General features: G+C 36.0%; 1 protein-coding gene across 7 annotated transcripts in view; it reads left to right on the forward strand.

Annotated features, from left to right (window-relative positions):
* TASOR (transcription activation suppressor) overlaps positions 1 to 20876 on the forward strand; it is a 64290-nt gene that overhangs the window by 11012 nt on the left and 32402 nt on the right. For all 7 annotated transcript variants that reach the window (XM_077128947.1, XM_077128949.1, XM_077128948.1 and 4 more), the window contains exons 5-11: positions 201 to 292; positions 754 to 915; positions 4403 to 4527; positions 9461 to 9492; positions 10220 to 10325; positions 11158 to 11261; positions 11341 to 11444. In XM_077128947.1, coding sequence (XP_076985062.1) covers positions 201 to 292; positions 754 to 915; positions 4403 to 4527; positions 9461 to 9492; positions 10220 to 10325; positions 11158 to 11261; positions 11341 to 11444 — 725 coding nt within the window. The remainder of the gene's footprint in view (positions 1 to 200; positions 293 to 753; positions 916 to 4402; positions 4528 to 9460; positions 9493 to 10219; positions 10326 to 11157; positions 11262 to 11340; positions 11445 to 20876) is intronic.

Consider the following 20876-nt stretch of genomic DNA (forward strand, 5'->3'; position numbering starts at 1 on the left):
TTTATTAGTTTCTTATTTTTTTTCTGGCTGTGTTTTTGTTTTGGTTATAGCTCAGCCATCTTTATTGTCCTTGAATTTCCTGAGAAGGATGTTATACCCTTTATTCTCTTATTATTAGGTTAAATATTTGGATTTTTTTTTTGTATTCATGTCTTACTTATTCAAATTTAAATTCTTTAATTTTTTTCCCTCTTTTCTAGGTATCTATCTTTCTAGGTATGCTGATTTACTACAGGCTAATCCTTTGGAAGCTGGGGCAACGGGTGATGTTCTTATTTTTAAAATAATGAAGGTAACTATTATATTTCGTAAAGCACAGACAGCATTTGATATGGGTTTTAATTGACCCTAAGTTGTTAGGAGTTTGATTAAGGTAAAAATCTGCTGCCTGTTGTTTAGTATATAAAGATATTTCTGAGAGTGAGTTTTCAGCTTTGATTTAACTGTAAAGATCTTAAGAATTTGTTCTTTATAAAGAAAAGAATGAAAAAAGATGGTAGTATATTGGTTTTCTAATTTAGTTTCATGAAGTATTGTGAATAGGGTTTCTATTTCTCTTTTTATTAAATTCAAACTTAATAACATTTCTTTTCATGATTAAATTTTTCGTACTGCTTCAATATTGGTAAACATTGTTAAGTGTTACTTGGTTAGAGTTATCTGTAGTCAAAGAAGTATTCCATAATATTAATGTCATGTAGTCAGTGGTTAGGTTTAGGTGGTTATTTAAAAGGTTTTTTTTTCCTATTTTAGGGTAAAATAAAGAGTATATATGACCTCATGGGTGTAAAAAATTTGGAATCTATGTTAAATAGAAGTGCTTTGGACCCCACACCAAAACATGAATGTCATGTGTCGAAGAATGCCAATAGAGTTACATCACTTTTGGCTTACAGAGCCTATGAGCTTACTCAGGTAGGTGCCTGGATCCCTTTTAATAATATAACTTCATATCTGTTTGCTACCAAATCCTTCAAAATGTCCCCCTTTCAGTTCCCTCTGCTACCACAGTAATTTAGATTCTGGTTTCCACATTTAACTGCCTAAGTGCCTTCCAGTGTCTCACAGTGCTGTTTGTTTAGTGTTTCCAAGATGGCTTAAAAACATTTAGTGGCTCTTCGGGCCTATAGCATAGATATTTAGATTCCCTAGTCTAGCTCTCCCTGCTTGAACCTATTTTTTGTATGACTGCTGTCCTCAACACACCTCATTTCATTTTTTTTTAACTTTTTTTTTAATCATATAGTATGTATACAAAGCGAAGAAAGAAAAAAACAGTTTTTTTCAAAGCACAAAACAAAAGTAGAGAATAAATCCCAGAGTTTGTCAGGGGCTACTGTTCCATCATCTCAAATTTGTCCTAGCTGCTCCCAAACACTGGAGGCTAGAAGGAATATTAATATAGTGATTAAGCAGCCATACTTATTTGTTTAATCCTATTTTCTCTGTTCTACCTCCTCCTCTTTTAATCCTTCTGCCAGTCTGTAGGGATCTTTGGGGAATGCCTATTCTGACTTATTCATGTTGAAAAGGGCTGGACACACTAAAGGATAGAGGGATATAATTAATTGATAATCCTGGAGAGCGTGGTCCCTCTGAGTTTCAGGATTTATCTGACCTAGGAATCCTCTGGGAATTCTAAGAAGGCAAACCTAGTGCATCAAACCTTTATAGACTCTCATTTGAGCCTTAGGTATTCTTGAGAGTCAACAGGAGTGTTGTTGATTGGGATTTAGCAAACCATGGCAATCATCACTGTCTAACTGAAGCCTGCATGAGAGCCTTCAGAATAGCTTTTTGACTCTATTTGATGTCTCTTGGCCATTCGGGCTTTGTTCTATTAAGTTTCTTTTCCCACTTTTGTTCAGGAAGGTGTTGTCGATCCCACAGTGCCAGGGCCAGACTCCTTCTGGGAGTTATACCCCATGTTTTCAGGGAGATTTTTTTTTTTTTTTTTTAACTTTTATTGTATAGTATAATATACAAAGCAAAAAAAAAAAAGCAATGGTTTTCAATGCCTCTTCAACAAGTGGTTTATAGGATAGATCCCTATAGGGTTTATCTTGGGCTACCATATGACCCGCTCATATTTTTCCTTCTAGCTGCTCCAGAATATAGGAGGCTAGAGGGCTTAAATATTTTTTTATCATTACAATCGACTTTTTTTCTGAAAAATAATATATATACGAAAAAAGCTATAAATTTCAAAGCACAGCACCACAATTAGTTGTAGAACATATTTCAGACTTTGACATAGGTTACAGTTTCACAATTTTAGGTTTTTACTTCTAGCTGCTTTAAAATACTGGAGACTAAAAGAGATACCAGTTTAATAATTCAGCATTCATATTCATTTGTTAAATCCTATCTTCTATGTATAACTCCACCATCACCTTAGATCTTTCCATACCTCTTTTTATTGTTGTTTGGGCTATGGCAATTCTACATTTTTTATATTGAAAGGGCCTGTCACTAGTCTGGGGTAGTGAAATGGAACTATATGATGTTCTGGAGAAGCTGGGCTAGGTTTCAGGATTTATCTGGACCAGGGACCCATCTGGAGGTTGTAGGTTTTTGGAAAGTTACTCTAGTGCATGGAACCCTTGTGGAATCATACATTGCCCTAGGTGTTGTTTAGGATTGGCTGGAATGGTCCTTGTTAGGGGTTGGCAGGTTATGATAGGTAAAAAGCAGCCTCCAGAGTAGCCTCTCAATTCTATTTGAACTTCAGGGAGATTTTTACATCCTAGTGGCTTGTACCACATACAAGGGAGGGCAGTGATTTTCCTTGCAGAATTTGGCTTAGAGAAAGAAAACACATTTGAGGAACAAAGAAATTTTCTGGAAGCATCTCTCAGGCCTTGTTATGGGTAGTCTCACTCTCATTTTATTTGGAAGCCTGGTCTTTTCCTGGCCTAGAAAGATCTGCCTAATATAATGCTATTCCTTCATCAAGGTAAATTGAAGCCCCTTAGAATATCTTTTTTGTTTTATATTTTTATTGTCAAATCTTCGTACACATATGGTAGTCCATAATGGTGTACAATTAGTGGCTCACAATATTATCCCATAGCTGTGTATTGACCATGATCATTTTTATAACATTTGCACCACTCCAGAAAAAGAAATAAAAGAGGAAAGAAAAAACTTATACATGCATACCCCTTACCTCTCCCTTTCATTGACCACTAGTAGTTCAATCTACTCATTGGAATATCTTAATTATTATAATTTTTACTATTGATTTGGTATTTTCTCTTTTTAGTAACAATTTTCTAAGATGCAAATTTATCTTAGAAATAATGTTTAAGGTTTATTCAGGTATAATTGATACACAGTAATCTACATACATTTATTAATAATTTTTTGCATGGGCAAGCACTGAGAATTGAACCCGGCTCTCAGGCATGGCAGGCGAGAACTCAGCCTGCTGAGACAACGTGGTCTGCCCCTACATACATTTTAAATGTAACATTTTATGAGTTTTAGTTGTGGTTTTATATGAGGTTTGACTATGAAGTAATGTTGTTTTAACAAGTGCATAAAAAATGTATATGTCTAAATGGATTGTCTTGTGAAAAGTAGGGATTGTTTATGTAAATGTTTATTCTTACTTTTTTTTACCACTCAGTTTTTATTTTATTTACTATACCATCAGATCCCAGGGTACTAATAGGTATTCCCATTGGGAATGCACAACAAATTTCCTTATAAAAATGTTAAAAATGGAGGGTAAGTTCACAGGTCAGTTCAAAAAAGTCAACGCAATACAAAAAACATCTCAAGTAAAACAATGATAACCATGAAGGACAGATACCCGACTATATAAAAATACAGACTCACATGTACTTACAACTCATCTGGTTAACCTCTTCATATAGTTAAGCAAATGCAGTTTTTAGAAATAAAATTTTATGTTATTGTCTCTGCTGGGAATGGGGAACTATTTTTTTTTAGATTTGAATTTTTAAAAAATATATTTTTATCAATAAAACAACATACAAACACACAAACATTCTTACTATTTATTACAGAAAATATATTCCCCAAGGTAACCTGGAATTGATTCATTTTGATTGTTTTCTGGATAGTAAGTTTTGGGAAATATGAGGTATAACTGTATAGAAGATTACTGTTTTATCTAACAGTACTTGTAAATTGGCTTGATTTTCAAGAAAATTTCCAGGCTTTTTTAGAGCATGGTATAGTAGAAGAAGAAGATTTTCTATGACAAAATTAATACAAAGTGCGAATTATTTCAGGTTAATTAGCAAGTCGTACTTAAAGGCTTTTTTTTTGGTCAGGCAGTTAAATGGCATCGTATTTCTCAGAAATCAGGCAGAAAGATTGCATTCGGCTTTTTTGCCTTGTTGAAGTTAACATGGTGTTTTCTTACTTTTAGTATTATTTTTATGAGTACGGCTTTGATGAGCTAAGGCGAAGACCAAGACATGTATGTCCGTATGCAGTTGTGTCTTTTACTTATAAAGATGATATTCAGACTCCGAAGTTTGTACTTTCATCAAGGTAAGACTTAGAGTTTTCGACATCATCTAGGATGATTATATATCTTACACTGATGAGTTAGGAGCACTTTTGTCCTTTCTGATTTTTTTTTTAACTTGCTTTAAAATTAATTAGATTTTTGAGTGTTCATGATGACTTTAAAAGCTCACCATGAAGGACAGATACCCGACTATATAAAAATACAAACTAACATGTACTTAAAACTCATCTGGTTAACCTCTTCATATAGTTGAACAAATGCAGTTTTTAGAAATAAAATTTTATGTTATTGTCTCTATTGGGAATGGGAAACTTTTTTTTTTTAGATTTAAGTTTTTAAAAAATATGTTTTTATTACTAAAACAACGTACAAACACACAGACATTCTTAACATTAAAAACATTCCGTATGTGGTATACAATTAGTGGCTCACAGTATCATCACATAGTTGTGTATTCATGTGCATTCATAGCCATGATCTTTCTTCTGAACATTTGCATCACTCCAGAAAAAGAAAGAAAAAAGGAAAAACTCATGCATACCATATTCCTAACCCCTCTCTCTCATTGACCACTAGTATTTCCAGCTACCCAATTTATTTTAACCTTTGTTCCCCCTATTTATTTTTTATCCATATTTTTTTACTCATTTGTCCATACCCTAGTTAAAAGGAGCATCAGATACAAGGTTTTCACACTCACACAGTCACATTGTAAAAAGCTATATTGTAATCCGATCATCTTCCAGAAACAAGGCTATTGGAACACAACTCTATAGTTCAGGTACTTCCCTCCAGCCACTCCGATACAACATAAACTAAAAAGGAGATATTTATATAATGCATAAGAATAACCTCTCGTCTCTGTTTGAAATCTCTAAGTGTGTCGGCTTAGAGAGAGGCCACATCTGAGGAACAAAAGAGTTCTCTGGGGGTGACTCTAAGCCTTTGACACTTTATTTTGTCTCATTTCTCTCTTCCCCCTTTTAGTTAAGAAGGTTTTCTGAATCCCTTGATGCCAGGTCCTGTCCCATCCTGGGATTTCTGTACCATGTTGCCAAGAAGGTTTACACCCCTGGGAGTATGTCCCATGTGGAGGGGGAGGCAGCGAGTTCATGTGCTGTGTCGGCTTAGAGGCCACATCTGAGCAACAAAAGAGTTCTCTGGGGGTGACTCTTAGGCCTAATTTTATTTTATTTTTATTTTTATTTTTTTACTTTTTTTATTAATTAAAAAAATTAACAAAACATTAAGATATCATTCCATTCTACATATACAATCAGTAATTCTTAATATCATCACATAGTTGCATATTCATCATTTCTTAGAACATTTGCATCAATTTAGAAAAAGAAATAAAAAGACAACAGAAAAAGAAATAAAATGATAATAGAGAAAAAAAAGATTATACATACCATACCCCTTACCCCTAGCTTTCATTTACCACTAGCATTTCAAACTAAATTTATTTTAACATTTGTTCCCCCCCATTATTTATTTTTATTCCATATGTTCTACTCTTCTGTTGATATAGTAGCTAAAAGGAGCATCAGACACAAGGTTTTCACATTCACAGAGTCTCATTGTGAAAGCTATATCATTGTTCAATCTTCATCAAGAAACATGGCTACTGGAACACAGCTCTACATTTTCAGGCAGTTCCCTCTAGCCTCTCTGTTACATCTTGAATAACAAGGTGATATCTACTTAATGCATAAGAATAACCACCAGGATAACCTCTCCACTGTGTTTGGAATCTCTCAGCCATTGACACTTTGTCTCGTTTCATTCTTCCCCCTTTTCATCAAGAAGGTTTTCTCAATCCCTTGATGTTAATTCTCAGCTCGTTCTAGGGTTTTTCTCAGTCCCTTGATGCTGAGTCTCAGCTCATTCCAGGATTTCTGTCCCACGTTGCCAGGAAGGTCCACACCCCTGGGAGTCATGTCCCAGGCAGAGAGGGGGAGGGTGGTGAGACCACTCGTCATGTTGTAGGCCTAATTTTAAGTAGGCTTAGCCTATCTTTCTCAGAAATAAGTTTCCTAGGGGCGAGCCCCAAGATTGAGGGCTCGGCCTATTGATTTGGTTGTTCCCACTGCTTGCTAGAATATCAGTAATTCTAATATTGCCCCCTTTCTCCCTATTCCCTAAAGGGGACTTTGCAGATACTTCTTTATTCACTGATCAAAATCTCTCTAGGAATTATTGGGGCATCACACTAACCTGGACAAATCAACAAAATCTTATTCCCTGTTCAAGATTCCCTGTACTTATGGTGCTAACTAAACCCACCATACAAGTTAAATTAGGAAGTGCACTGCCCAGAATATAAATTTTGCACCAAATTAATATCTCTCCTTTTTGTCTCACACAGAAGTTGAAGTTTTAAAACATGGATGATACCATCATCCTATCCTGATCAGCTTCATTCATATCTCTACTCGATGTCTGACCACTTTTTCAACTTTTTAATCAGTTCCTATATGAGGTAGTGCTGACTTTCATAACTTCAGAGCTGTCACTGAGTATCAGGTGTCACATAAATACCAAAGTTTCTGGAAAAGACCATGCTATATAGAAACAGCTCAGTATCTTAGAATTTAGAATTAACAGTTAGACCTCCTGAATATATGTGACTGCCGTACAAGCTTACAATTTAGGACCCTTTACAGTAAGCTCCAACCTGATAATCCATGGTCTTGACATTTTTTTGTTGAATTTTTATATTATAGTTAGTCCATGTGATTGAGACATGATAATTTTTGTCTTTTTGTTCCTGATATTTCATTCAACATACAGCCCTTAAGGTTCATTCAACTAATTTAATGCCTTAACAATTACATTTCTTCTTGTAGGCATTTAGTAGTCTGTTGTATGTATACACCATATTTCCCCCTTCCATTCCTTAGTCATTGTACCCTTCAGCCACCTCCATTCATTGTGGGTCATGAACACTGCTGCCATAAACACCAGTGTGCAAATGTCCATTCATGTTCCCACACTCAGTTCCTCCAGGTATACACTGAGCAACCGGGTTTCAGGATCATACGGCAACCTCACCCGCAGGGAATGGGGAACTTTTATAAAAAATGCTCAGGCCCCACTTGAGACTAATTGAGTATTTAGTGGAGAGCCTAGGCATTGGCAGTTTTTGAGAGCGTTTAAGTGATTCTGATTTTCATCCAGAGATGAGTACCATTGATGGTTTTCTTATAAACTCTCATATAATAAGTGACCAAATGCAAAGCAGTTCCCTTTTTTTCCCGAGGGGTTATTCCAGAAAATATTTTGGCCAAATTAAACATAAATTTATAGATTTATACCTTTATCAGTTTTTCAGAGTGTTTCATCTTCTCTTTCATTTTGAGTTGTTTGAGATACAGCATTTTTTTCCACATCAGTGAGTAGTACAGGAGGCCATTCCACCAGCCATAAATATTGACATAATACCAAGGTGATTGTGGTTTTCATTTTTTCATGACTTTTTACTTTTGATCCCTATGATATGTACATTTACTATAGTGCCTTTCAGAAGTAATCTTTAAAAGATCTCAAGTTGGGTGCACAGGTGGTTCAGTGGTAGAATGCTCACCTTCCATGCAGGAGACCAGGGTTTGATTCCCAGATCATGTACCCCCAAAAAAACCACCCTTAAATGATATTAAGCACTTATCATTATAAAGCCAAATCCCCAGGAATAATGCCTATTAATTTTCTTTATCTCTTCTTTGATTCTGTTGACCTCTGTATCTTTTAAAACAAGCATTACTTGAATAGCGTTACTATTCTTTGAATGCGCCACTAATGCTCCTTTCTCAGGAACTCTGTGCTTGTTGTTACTGTCCTTTACCCAGTTGTCTGCATAATAGTCACTTCCACACTCCCCTCAGATCGATCTGTAAAGGTCACCTTATCAATGAAGGCTTCCCTGATTTTTTTGTTTGTTTAACCTCTGTTCCCTTAGGACTCTTTATTTTCTCCATTTAAGTCATTATCACCTGGTATTTTAGTTTCATGGTTGCTAAAATACTGTGCAGTGAATTGGCTTAACAACAGGAGTTTATTAATTTACTATTTCAGAGCCTAGGTTTGCTTCTTTCCAAAGTTGATACCTTCTCGTTGGCCGGCAACCTTTGGCATTCTTTTGCTTTTTATGTCATATGGTAATGCACCTGAAGCATATCCTTTCTATTTTGGGTTCTATTGACTTTTAGCTTCTGGCTGCTTCCCATGGTTTCTCTCTGTGTCCAGTTTCCTTTGCTTACAAGGACTTCATTCTTATTGAATTAAGGCCTGCACTCATTCAGTTTGGGCATATCTTAACTAGTAACATCTTTAAAGGTCTTGTTTATAAATGGGTTCACACTTACAGGACCACCAGGGGTTGGGACCTGCACATGCCTTTTGTGAGGAACTTGATTCAGTCTCCCACCACCTGGTAAACTATATATTTACTTTTTGATTGTTGTCTGTCTTCCTCATTAGATTGTAAGCTCTAAGAGGTCAGGAACTCTGCTCTGTTCAACCCTGTAATCCCTTACCTAGTGCTGTCTCTGGTAAATAATAGGAACTTAGTAAATATTTACTGCATGAATGTACAAATTAAAATACATTCATTTGTATTGAGGCTATTTCTTTGAATCTCATCACCAAAATAAAGTAATTGACAGAGTCTTTAATGGACTCTACTCTCTCTTTTTAATGGTTATTTTCAGGAAAAATGGTTCCCTTAAACTTGGGGTAATTTGGTAACTTGAGCGAAGTAGGTAATTCTGTTTTCACTAAGTAGACTTGGATTTTTTAAATGCCATAATGAGAAATTCATTTGTTCTTCCTACCTGGAAGAAGGATTGAAAACTCTTGTGCAGTGTAAATAACATTTATACCCAGGTCCTGAATGTAAACTTTCAAGTTTTTGCCAATTAGTAATGTTTTTCTTTTTTAAAAATTTATTCATAGATCTAACAGCTTTAATGCAGATAGAAACACAGGTAAGAGTCTTACTATATTTCCTTTTAGTTTTGTGAAATTGAAAGAATAAATGCATGTAGTAAATGATTAAGAAGTTAAGTGTAAGAGAATTTGCAAAGAACAAAAAAGACGGTGAGCCCATGTTTATGAAATAGCATCAACCTTTGGTAGTCTCTCTAAGGTTCCCCTTGCGAGATGTTGCTATTGTGAAGAGACCACAAGGCTTTTAGCACTTTAATCGAAAAGAGCAAAAAATAAAACAGGTTTCACAATTCAACCTTTTGAAAGAATTAAATTCATCAGAACTTTAGCGATTAGAAGAGATAATTAGAGAAGATTAAAAGCAGTATTGACATTTACTACATTGAAGTTTCTTCACAATGAAAAGAACTCTTAGAAGATTCAAGACATTATGGTTATTCAGATTTAACCAGATTCAGGTTAATCAGATTTAATGTAATCTCCTTTGCGGGAGATAAGAGGACAATAATGACATTATCTGATATGAGGACATTTAGACAGATGAATCTGTTGTTGTTTGTAGCTGGAATGATTTTGTAGAGAGAAAAGTATCTGTAACAAAAATCCTGTTATCTGGAACTCTTTTTCTGTAAGTAGGAATATTGTTTTCTTTTTCTCTATTTAAACCTTGTTTTTAGGTGTTTTTTCCCTTTATTTGTTGTAAACTTGTGTTTATCTCTCTGGGCTGCCATGATACTGAATTGGATCATTATTCTCTTTATTTAGATAAATTTAACTACACCTTGTGGAAAGGACAACTTTTAAATAAAGGAAAGCTCTTGTGTTATATTTCCCTGAGGTCAGCTACTCGTGCTTTTTTGCCTATCAAGCTGTAAGTGTGTTATATTACAAGAAAATAGCAATTGGTGGCTGCAAATTGTATGAGTGTCTTTTTTAGCTTTTTTTCCTTCTTTTTTAATGTTTACATTTTATTTTGGTCTGTGACATAACTTAGATATAAATGTTGGTTTGTTTTAGAAAAGGTTGATTTAATAGCTTTAGGAACTTGATTGGCAAAATGAGCCTCTCCTCTGTCTTGATTTGACAGTCGTTCACGTTTATAGTATGAAAATTTTACGTTTATGGTATGAAAATTTTTCTTAATGGCTTAAATCTTATATTTTATCCTAAATAAGATAGATTTTTTTTCTGTTTAGCCGTTTGAACGTGAGCATATTAATAGTTACAAGCTCTTAGTTGGAATGAGTTTTGATGTGGTGAGTTAAGCTAAAATATAGAGCTTGTTTTCTATCCTGTGTAAGAGATGTTGTAATAGAAGGTTTTAAAATGATCTCCTACCACCACATAAATATAATGGACCTTTATAAATGATGGCAGATTATTTTAGCAGTTCAGACTTGAATTGTCTTTAATAAAATGACAGCCTTTTAATTTTGGCAGTTAGTAAAATTGTCAGTTCGTAATAGCTTCTGTCTTAAATATGAAGTTTGGTTATATTACCAGACTTGCTTTATATCTATCTGTCTGTCTAATCTCTATCTATTTTGCTTTCCATATATAATAATTTTTAGAATATGGTGGTATATTAATAAATATGCCCTTCTGTTTTTCCATGAAGTATACTTTTGTGTGTTGTGTGTGATAGCATTTCTAGAGTTAAAAATACAGGTAAGGCTAACATACTTTTTCAATTTTTTTTTTAGTCCTGAGAAGTTAGATGTTGAAACAGTGATGAGTATTGATCATCTGAAACAAAAGATCCCTCCAGCACTGTTTTATAAGGAAACATACTTAGGTCTAAATGAAGGTAAAGTAATTTAATTTTACTAAAATATGTAAGAAGCAGTCTTAATTAAATAATTACTGTATATTTTTTCTTATGTCAGTTTTGAAGAACGGAATGTATTGCAGCCTGTATGAAGTTGTAGAAAAGCCAAGAATTGGAAGTAACATGGAGAGTTTACTGCAAAAACTAGAGAAAGAAAAACTCGTGAGTGAAAAATTTCAAGATATTCCTCATTCTTGCTTAGAAATATGCATATTTACAAATGATCATATTAATATTTCAGTTCATTTTTGCCTCTGAAGTATCACAAGGTCTTTATCTTTGCTACTGCCAGGTAGTTAATGATGATGTACTAGCCTCTGGTATTTCTTCTTCAGTCATGAAACTAGACCTTCTTGCAGACCACTATCCCTGTGAATTATCTTTTTTTTATGCTTTGCTGACTATGAGTATGATATTCAACACATATTTATTGAGTATTGTTTTCTTATGTAAGGCATATAGTTCAGTAGCGAATGAGTCAGAGAGACTGTTCTACTAGCTTTATGCAGAGCTAAAATGAATGGAGTTACTTAGGAGAGTAGAGACAGTAGCATGTTTGAAGATCTCAAAAGAATAAGCTTGATTAGGTTGAAGAAATCAAAGGACTCTGGAGTAAGGGGGAAAATCCTAGAATGTGAGGATGGAAGAGTATGTCGGGAGCTGTGTCATTCAGCGTTTTTTAGGTAGTGTTCAAATGTTTGGGAGTTTAACTTGATATAAGAGCCATGAGTTTTGAAGGATGTTAAAGGCGGTGGGATGAGGTTTTGCTTGTGATGACTTCTGTGATTTGAGAGTTGACCTTGGTTACTCTGTCGAGAAATTAAAGGGGCAGTCAAGAAAGGAAAGGGAGAGATAGGTACTAAACCATTGGATTAGAGGGTGACAGTGGGTAAATGAGAAAGGTAAGTGATAATAGAAGAGGAGACTGATTTAAGGTGCTACAGAGAAAGGGATTAACTGTTCTAATGTTTTTCTTTTAACATGAGATAGATGAGATAATGTTTAAATATTGATAGGAAGTTCCATTAGAGAGCGAGAGAGGACTTTTTTGCTCAGATGTATCATTTAATACAAGTTTTTGGGCAGTTGATTTTTTTTTCTTTTTTTTCATGGGCAGGCACTGGAAATCGAACCTGGGTCTCTGGCATTACAGGCAAGAACTCTGCCTGCTGAGCCACCATGGCCCACCCTCAGTAGTTGATTTTTTACTCCTCCGTGTTCAATCTCAATTTCTAGGTAGTCAAATGGAGATTTATAAGTTATTTTCAGAACCTACAACGTCATTTTAAATGGCTGCTTAGAATTTCACTATAGCATATATTAGTATGTGCTAAGTCAGTCCCTTGTTTGTAGGTGGATTAGTCAGATAATATATGAATTGGTGGACACTGAGCAATAACTTGTTGACCTATAGACTAGAACTTGTGTGTATATATACAGACACAAACAGTACACATGAATATACTTTATATTTGTATTTACAGTTCTTGTTTTCCTCTCAAAGCCTGTCTATAATGCAAGTATTCCTCATGATCAAAATCTTCATTTCCTGAGTTGAGAAAATGGAAGTTTAGGTAGTAGGTTTTGATATGGAAGGATTTTGAGTTAGCCAAATTTATTTGGTTCTTGAGTTTCCAAGTGAGTATTGAGAGTTTGGATGGTGAGGGGTTTATAAAAAAATTTACAATGTATGTTTTTTTTCTAATAGAATTGATATAGGGAGGATACCAGCTTGTTTTCTTCACCTTAGCAAATATTTTATTAGGTTCATGGGGTACTGGATCTTCTCAGAATCAAAGTATTGAGATCACAGATGTAAAATGTGCATCTAAAAATCTAGAACAATGATTTTTCTTTTTTAGCTAATTGATATGATACTGTACTTTGATTTGCAAATGTTGACTCAGTCTTACGTACTTGGAATAAATCACAATTAGTCATGGTATATAATTATTTTTAATATATTGTTGGATTTGATTTGCTAATATTTTGTTGAGGGTATTGCATCTTGTTGAGAGATATTGTTCTGAAAATTTCCTTTCTAGTAATGTTTTTTCTCATGTTACAGAGAATAGCTGGCCACATAGAATGAGTTAGGAAGAGTTCCTCCTGCTTCTGTTTTCTGGTAGAGACTAGAGAATTGTTTTAATTTCTTGCTTAAGTGTTTGGTAGAATTTGTCATTGAAACCATCTGGGCTTAATTTTTTTTTTCTCTTACAATGGAGATTTATTAACCTACAAATTACAGTTGTTAGGCCATGAAAATGTCCCACTCAAGGCATCAACAGCACAATACCTGGACTCTACAGACAGGCTGCTGGTATCTGGGAGCAGTGACTCCTGGTCCTTTGCTCCTGGGTTTCATTGCTTTCGGCTTCTGGTTCCAGTGGCTCCCTCTCTGAGCTTCTGTGGGTCCTCTCTTAGTTTCTCCATGGCTTTTCTGAGCACTCTGTACTTTTTCTGGGTGCCGTTTATCTTTCTTTTAATCTTTTTAAAAAAAAAATTTGTTTTTACTTTTTTTAAACATAGCAACATACAAACACGAACATTTGAAGGGTGGGACAGGGGCACTTGGAGCACAGAGAATGGAGGTGGATGATGGGGTTTGGATGCGTGGGGTGTGGTGTGAGTTGCGGGTCATGGGGCTATGCTGGTGAGGGTAGTGTGTACAAGGAATGCAGCCTGACTTACTTCCTGGTTCCCATCTTCCCGTCTGTGCACTCCTATGGGGCTTTATGCCTTAGTTCCTCAACCTCTGCAACCAGGGCCGCCCTTTGTGGTACAGAAAGCTCTCACAGGTCATTTGCACTCATGAATCACTATTTCAGTTGCCAGCCCATCCCTTCTCTAACTTTTCCATGAAGCAGGGCTGAACTTGAACTATCCGATTCGGCCATCTACCTGGAGCCCTCTCCATAATTTTCTGTTTTATTTCTTTGATTTCCGCTTTAGTTTTTATAAGTTTTCTGCTTGCTTTGGATTTAATTTGCTCCATTTCAGATTTCCTAAGGTAGTAGTTTTGACTATAGATTTTAGATCTTTTCTAATATATGCATTCAATGCTATAAATTTCCCTTTAAGTACTGCTTTTGCTGTAGTCCACATTTATTTGAAAGTATTTATAAAATTTTTCCTGAGATTTCTTCTTTGACCCAAGTGTTATTTGGAGCTGTGTTATTTAACCTCCACCTATTTTGGTATTTTTGTAGCCCTCTTTCTTTCTTTTTTCCATTTTTTAATTTAATTTTATTTTTTTAAATACAAAAAAACGCCAATTAAATGCAAACATTCCTATTTTGATCATTCCGTTCTACATATATAACCAGTAATTCACAATGTCATCACATAGTTGCATATTCATCATCATGATCATTTCTTGGAACATTTGCATCTATTCAGAAAAAGAAATAAAATGAAAACAGAAAAAAAATTATACATATCATATCCTTTACCCCTCCCTTTAATTGATCACTAGCATTTCAAACTAAATTTATTTTAACATTGTTTCCCCTATTTATTTTTATTCCATATGTTCTACTTGTCTGTTGACAAGGTAGATAAAAGGAGCATCAGACACAAGGTTTTCACAATCACACAGTCACATTGTGAAAGCTATGTCATTATACAATCATCTTTAAGAAACATGGCTACTGGAACACAGCTCTACATTTTCAGGCAGTTCCCTCTAGCCTCTCTGTTACATCTTGAATAACAAGGTGATATCTACTTAATGCACAAGAATAACCACCAGGATAACCTCTCCACTCTGTTTGGAATCTCTCAGCCATTGACACTTTGTCTTGTTTCACTCTTCCCCCTTTTCATCAAGAAGGTTTTCTCAATCCCTTGATGCTGAGTATCAGCTCATTCTAGGGTTTTTCTCAATTCCTTGATGCTGAGTTTCAGCTCATTCTAGGATTTCTGTCCCATGTTACCAGGAAGGTCCACACCCCTTGGAGTCATGTCCCACATAGACAGGGTGAGGATGGTGAGTTTGCTTGTTGTGTTGGCTGGAGAGAGAGGCCACATCTGAGCAACATAAGAGGTTCTCTTGGGGGTGACTCTTAGGGCTAATTTTAAGTATGCTTGACCTTTCCTGTGTGGGGTTAAGTTTCATATGAACAAACCCCAAGACTGAGGGCTCAGCCTGTAGCTTTGGTTGTCCACACTGCTTGTGAGAATATCAAAAATTCAACTTGGGGAAGTTGAATTTTACCCTGTTCTCACCATTCCCGAAGGGGACTTTGCAAATACATTTTTATTCACTGATCAATTCACTCTGGGATTGATCGAGCATCCCTCTGGACAAACAAACAAACAGAATCTCATGTCTTACTCAAGGTTCCATGTACTTATGGCATTCAATTAAGCTGTCTATGTAAGTTATATTAGGAAATGCACTAGTCAAAATATAAATTTTGTACCAAATAAATATTTTTTGCTTTAGTCTCCCACATAAGTTGAAATTTTAAAATATTAATTACCATCTATTTTCAGCACCGTGCAATAATGACTTTCCTTTGTTCTTCCTCATGCAAAGACATTTTTAAAATTTGTGCATTAATCACTATCATTATACACTCTAGGCATTCCTTGATTATACCATCTCAGTCTTTATTGTCTGTCTTTCTTTCTGGTTTCATTTATGCCCCCAGCCCTCCTTCCTCTATTATTTTCACATTCAGCTTCATTCAGTGTTCTAACATTATAGTATTTTAGTTAGGTACTATTGTGCTGTCCATTTCTGAGTTTTTACATTCAATCTTGTTGCGCAATCTGTATCCCTTCAGCTCCAGTTACCCAATACCTTATCCTATTTCTATCTCCTGATGGTCTCTGTTACCAACGAAATTCTCCAAGTTTATTCACTAATGTCAGTTCATATCAGTGAGACCATACAGTATTTGTCCTTTCGTTTCTGGCTAATCTCACTCAGCATAATGTCCTTAAGGTCCATCCATGTTGTTACATACTTCATTACTTTATTCTATCTTACAGCTGCATAATATTCCATCATATGTATATACCACAGTTTGTTTAGTCACTCGTCTGTTGATGGACATTTTGACTGTTTCCATCTCTTTGCAACTGTAAATAATGCTACTATAAACATTGGAGTGCAAATGTCTGTTTGTGTCCTTGCCCTCATGTCCTCTGAGTAGATACCTAGCAATGGTATTGCCTGGTCATATGGCATTTCTATATTTACCTTTTTGAGGAACCGCCAAACTGCCTTCCACAGTGGTTGCACCATTTGACATTCCCTACAGCAGTGGATAAGTGTGTCTCTTTCTCCACATCCTCTCCAGCCCTTGTCATTTTCTCTTTTATTGATAATGGCCATTCTGGGGGGTGTGAGATGCTATCTCATTGTGGTTTTGATTTGCATGTCTCTGATAGATAGCCAGGGAAGTTGAGGATCTTTTCATGTGCCTTTTGGCCATTTGTATTTCCTCTTCTGAGAAGTGTCTGTTCAAGTCTTTTGCCCATTTTGTAATTGGGCTGTCTGTCCTTTTGTTGTTGAGTTGAACAATCTCTTTATAAATTCTGGATACTAGACCTTTATCTGATATGTTGTTTCCAAATATTGTCTCCCATTGTGTAGACTGTGTTTTTACTTTTTTGACAAAGTTCTTTGATGCGCAAAAGGGTTTAATTTTGAGGAGTTCCCATTTCTTTCTTTCTTTCTTCAATGTGTAACCCTCTTTCTGTTACTGATTTCTAGTTTAATTCTGTTATGTTTTGAGAACATAGTTTGTATGCTTTCTGTTCTTTTAAACTCATTACAATATGTTTATGGCTCAGGTTGTGGCCTCTCGGTATATTTTCCATCTGAGCTTGAGAAGCATGTATTCTACTGTTGGGTGAAGTATTAAATAAATGTCAGTTAGATCTAGTAAACTGTTCAATTCAGCTATATTGTTACTTGTTTTCTCCCTGCTGGATCTGTCAATTATTGTTAGATGAGTGTTTATGGACCTTTAAGTTGATGTCTTTGGTGAAGGCTGGAAAATTCTCAACCAGTAGTATTTCACATATTCCTTCTGTTACTTTCTTTTTTCCTTCTGGTATTCCCATTATATGAATGTTACAGCTTTCATAATTGTCTCACAGTTCTTGAGTGTCCTGTCTCATCTTTTTATTTCCTTTTTCTATTTGCATTTCAGTTTTGTAAGTTTCTGTTGATGTGTCTTCAAGACCACTGATTATTTCCTTGGCCTTGTCTAGTCTGCTGTTGATCCCATCAAAGGAATTCCTCCCTGTAATTTCTGTTGCAGTGTTTTTTATTACTAGTACTTTCTATTCTCTTTCTTATAATTTTCATCTCTGCTTACATTACTTATCTGTTCTCGTATGTTCTCTACTTTTTCCATTAGATCCCTGTCTTAGTGTTCTGCTTGCTGTGACCAATACCGCCAATGGGTTGGCTTAAACAATGGGAATTTATTGGCTCACATTTTAGACTTCCCTTGTAGGTGATGGATTGCTTTTCTCTTGCTGCTTTCAAGATTCTCTTTCTCTTTGACCTCTGACATTCTGATTAGTAAATGTCTTGGAGTACGTCTATTTGGATCTGTTCTCTTTGGGGTATGCTGCACTTCTTGGATCTGTAATTTTAAGTCTTTCATAAGAGTTGGGAAATTTTCAGTGATAATTTCCTCCATTAGTTTTTCTCCTCCTTTTCCCTTCTCTTCTCCTTCTGGGATACCCACAACACGTATATTTGTGCGTTTCATATTGTCATTCGATTCCCTCAGTCCCTGCTCATATTTTTCCATTTTTTTGCCTGTATTTTCTTTTGCTTGTTAGATTTCAGATGTTCCATCCTCCTGTTCACTAATCCTATCTTCTGCCTCTCGAAATCTAACATTGTAGGTTTCCATTGTTTTTTTCATCTCTTCTACCATGCCTTTCATTCCCATAAGTTGTGATTTTTTTCAGACTTTTGATTTCTTTTTATTCATTCCTTGCCTTCTTTATATCCTCCCTCAGTTCATTGATTTGGTTTTTGATGAGGTTTTCCATGTCTGTTCATATATTCTGAATTGTTTCAGCTCCTGTATCTCATTTGAATTGTTGGTTTGTTCCTTTGTCTGGGCCGTATCTTCAATTTTCCTAATGTGATATGTTATTTTTTGCTGGTGTCTAGGCATTTAATTACCTTAATTAGTTTATTCTGGAGATTGTTTTCACTTCTTTTATCTAGGGTTTTCTTGCTGGATGAATTTGTTGTCTGTCTGTTCTTTGACATTCAGTTCAGCTTTTTCTGGACCTCTAGATCAGGTTTTGTTTAACAGAGGAGAATTTTTCAGTTTTTGTTTCACTTCTTGCCCTGCCTGTATGGTTTCCCTTCACCCTTAGGAGGGTCTACTTAGGTATTATAGACCCCAGCTGGATTTTCCCAGACCAAACTGGCCTCCTATCAGGAGGAAAGAGTCACCTGTGTAAGTTTTCCCTGAGGGTGAGACCCAGCAGGTTGAAAGACTTTCCTGTGGTCTCTGGACTCTGTTTTTCTTATCCTGCCCAGTATGTGGCACTTGTCTGCCTGCAGGTCCCACTAGCATAAGGTGATACGGTACCTTTAACTTTGGCAGACTCTCCCTGCTGAGGTGTGGTGGAGACAGAGGACAGTTTGTAGGCTGATTTTAATGGCTTCAAATTACCAAGCCCTGGTGTCTGAATACCTTGAGGGAGGGATTCCACCTGAGTTGGGTCTCACCCCTCCCTTGGGGAGGGTGCAGGCTCCAGAGAAGCTCTCAGACAAGCTTATGCCTGGGGCAGTTGCAGCCTGAGAAGTCCTGCCACTGTGTCCAGGGGCAGCCAAGCCTCCGTAGAAACACAGCCACAAAAACCTCTTTTTTTTTTTTTTTTCCTTTTTCTGTCAGCCCTGTCCCCTTGGTGCCAGGGCAAAAATCAGCAACCTCCGCTTCGACCAGGTTCACCTGAGCTGGGGGCCTATTTTTTGGAGTCAGAATTTCTGAATTAATCCCACACTTGAAGCTTAGTTGTGCTCAGTCCCTGCTGCTGGTAAAGTCTGTTTCCTTTCCCCTCTGGGAAGCAGCCTGTGGGGGAGGGGTGCCAGCAGCCATGGCTTGGGGAACTCATGGTTCTGGGGGGGGGGCTCGCAACTGGTCCAGACTGGGGTGCACTGTTTGTCCGTTCACTGATGTGGCCCCAGGAGCGGTTCTGTACTGTTCCTGGTGATTTCGGCTCACAGTTTAAGAAGCTAGAAGGCTTGCTTCCTCCCAGGGTCAGTAGTGTTCTGATTGGCTGGCTTTCCTGTCACATAGCTATTTCCTCTCCTTTTTCTTCTAGATTCCACTGACTTCTAGCTTTTGGCTCCTCCTTGTAGCTTTCTTTCTCTGTTCTAAGGCCTCCAGTAATAGGATTAAGACCCATCCTGAATTAATTGGCTACATCTCAACTAAAAATATCTTCAAATGATCTTATTTACAAAGGATTCACACCTTCGGGAATAGGTTTAAGATAAAGTACTTTTGTTTTTTTTATGGATTTCATAATTCAATCTACCGCAAGCTCTTATTAATCATACTTATTTTAAGTTCCTGATATTTCCAAAATCTTTACCTTATCTGAATCTGATGCTTGTCCCCTCTCTTCAGACGGTTTTTGGTATACCTTGTAATTTCTTGTTGAAATTCAGACGTTATATATTGGGTAAAGGAGCTGAGGTAAATAGGCCTTTGATGTGAATGAAGTTTTATATTTATCTGTCTAGGTGCTAGGTTGTATTTATTGTTTGCTGTGGCCGTGGGTATTAGAGGCTAAATTTCCTCTGGTGTCTGTCTCCCCTGTTGTCTTTGGGTTTCTTAGAGACACTTTAAATAGAGTCTGAGTCTTGCAGTTCTTTTTTTCTGTCACACCTTTATTTGTTTTTGTACAGGAGACCTATTGATGTGGTGGTAAGACATGTAGGGAGGATACTGCTGTATTTCAGTCTCAGTCTGCTTTTGGGCTTGTGCCTTTAGACTGAACTTCACAGGTGCTTCTCAGCTTTTTAAAAAATTGTCGTAACTAATATATACATAATATATTACTATGTAATATATAATATATATGATATAAAATTTGCCATTTAAGAGTGCCATTAATTACATTCACAATGTATGTAGCCATTATCATCATCCATTACCAAAACTTTTTCATCATCCTAAACAGAAATATATACCCATTAAGTAATAACTAACCATTCATTCATTCCCCTAGTCCCTGCTAACCTGTAATCCACTTAACTGTCTCTGAATTTGCCTTTTCTAGATATTCATATCAGTGGAGTCATACAGTATTTGTTCTTTTGTGTCTGGCTTGTTTCTCTTAGCTTATTGTTTTCAAGGTTTGTTCATATCATAGCAGATATTAGAATGCCATTCCTTTTTATGGTTGAATAATATTCCATTGTGTGTATGTACCACATTTTTAAAATTTATTCATCTGTTGATGGACACTTGGGATGTTTCCATCTTTTGGCTATTGTGATTATTAGTGCTATGAACATTGATGTACAAATATTTATTTGATTTTCTTTTTTTCAGTTATTTTATGTATTTACCTAGGGATAGAATTACTGGGTCA

The sequence above is a fragment of the Tamandua tetradactyla genome, chromosome 15 (assembly GCF_023851605.1).
Source record: "Tamandua tetradactyla isolate mTamTet1 chromosome 15, mTamTet1.pri, whole genome shotgun sequence".
Taxonomy (NCBI): domain Eukaryota; kingdom Metazoa; phylum Chordata; class Mammalia; order Pilosa; family Myrmecophagidae; genus Tamandua; species Tamandua tetradactyla.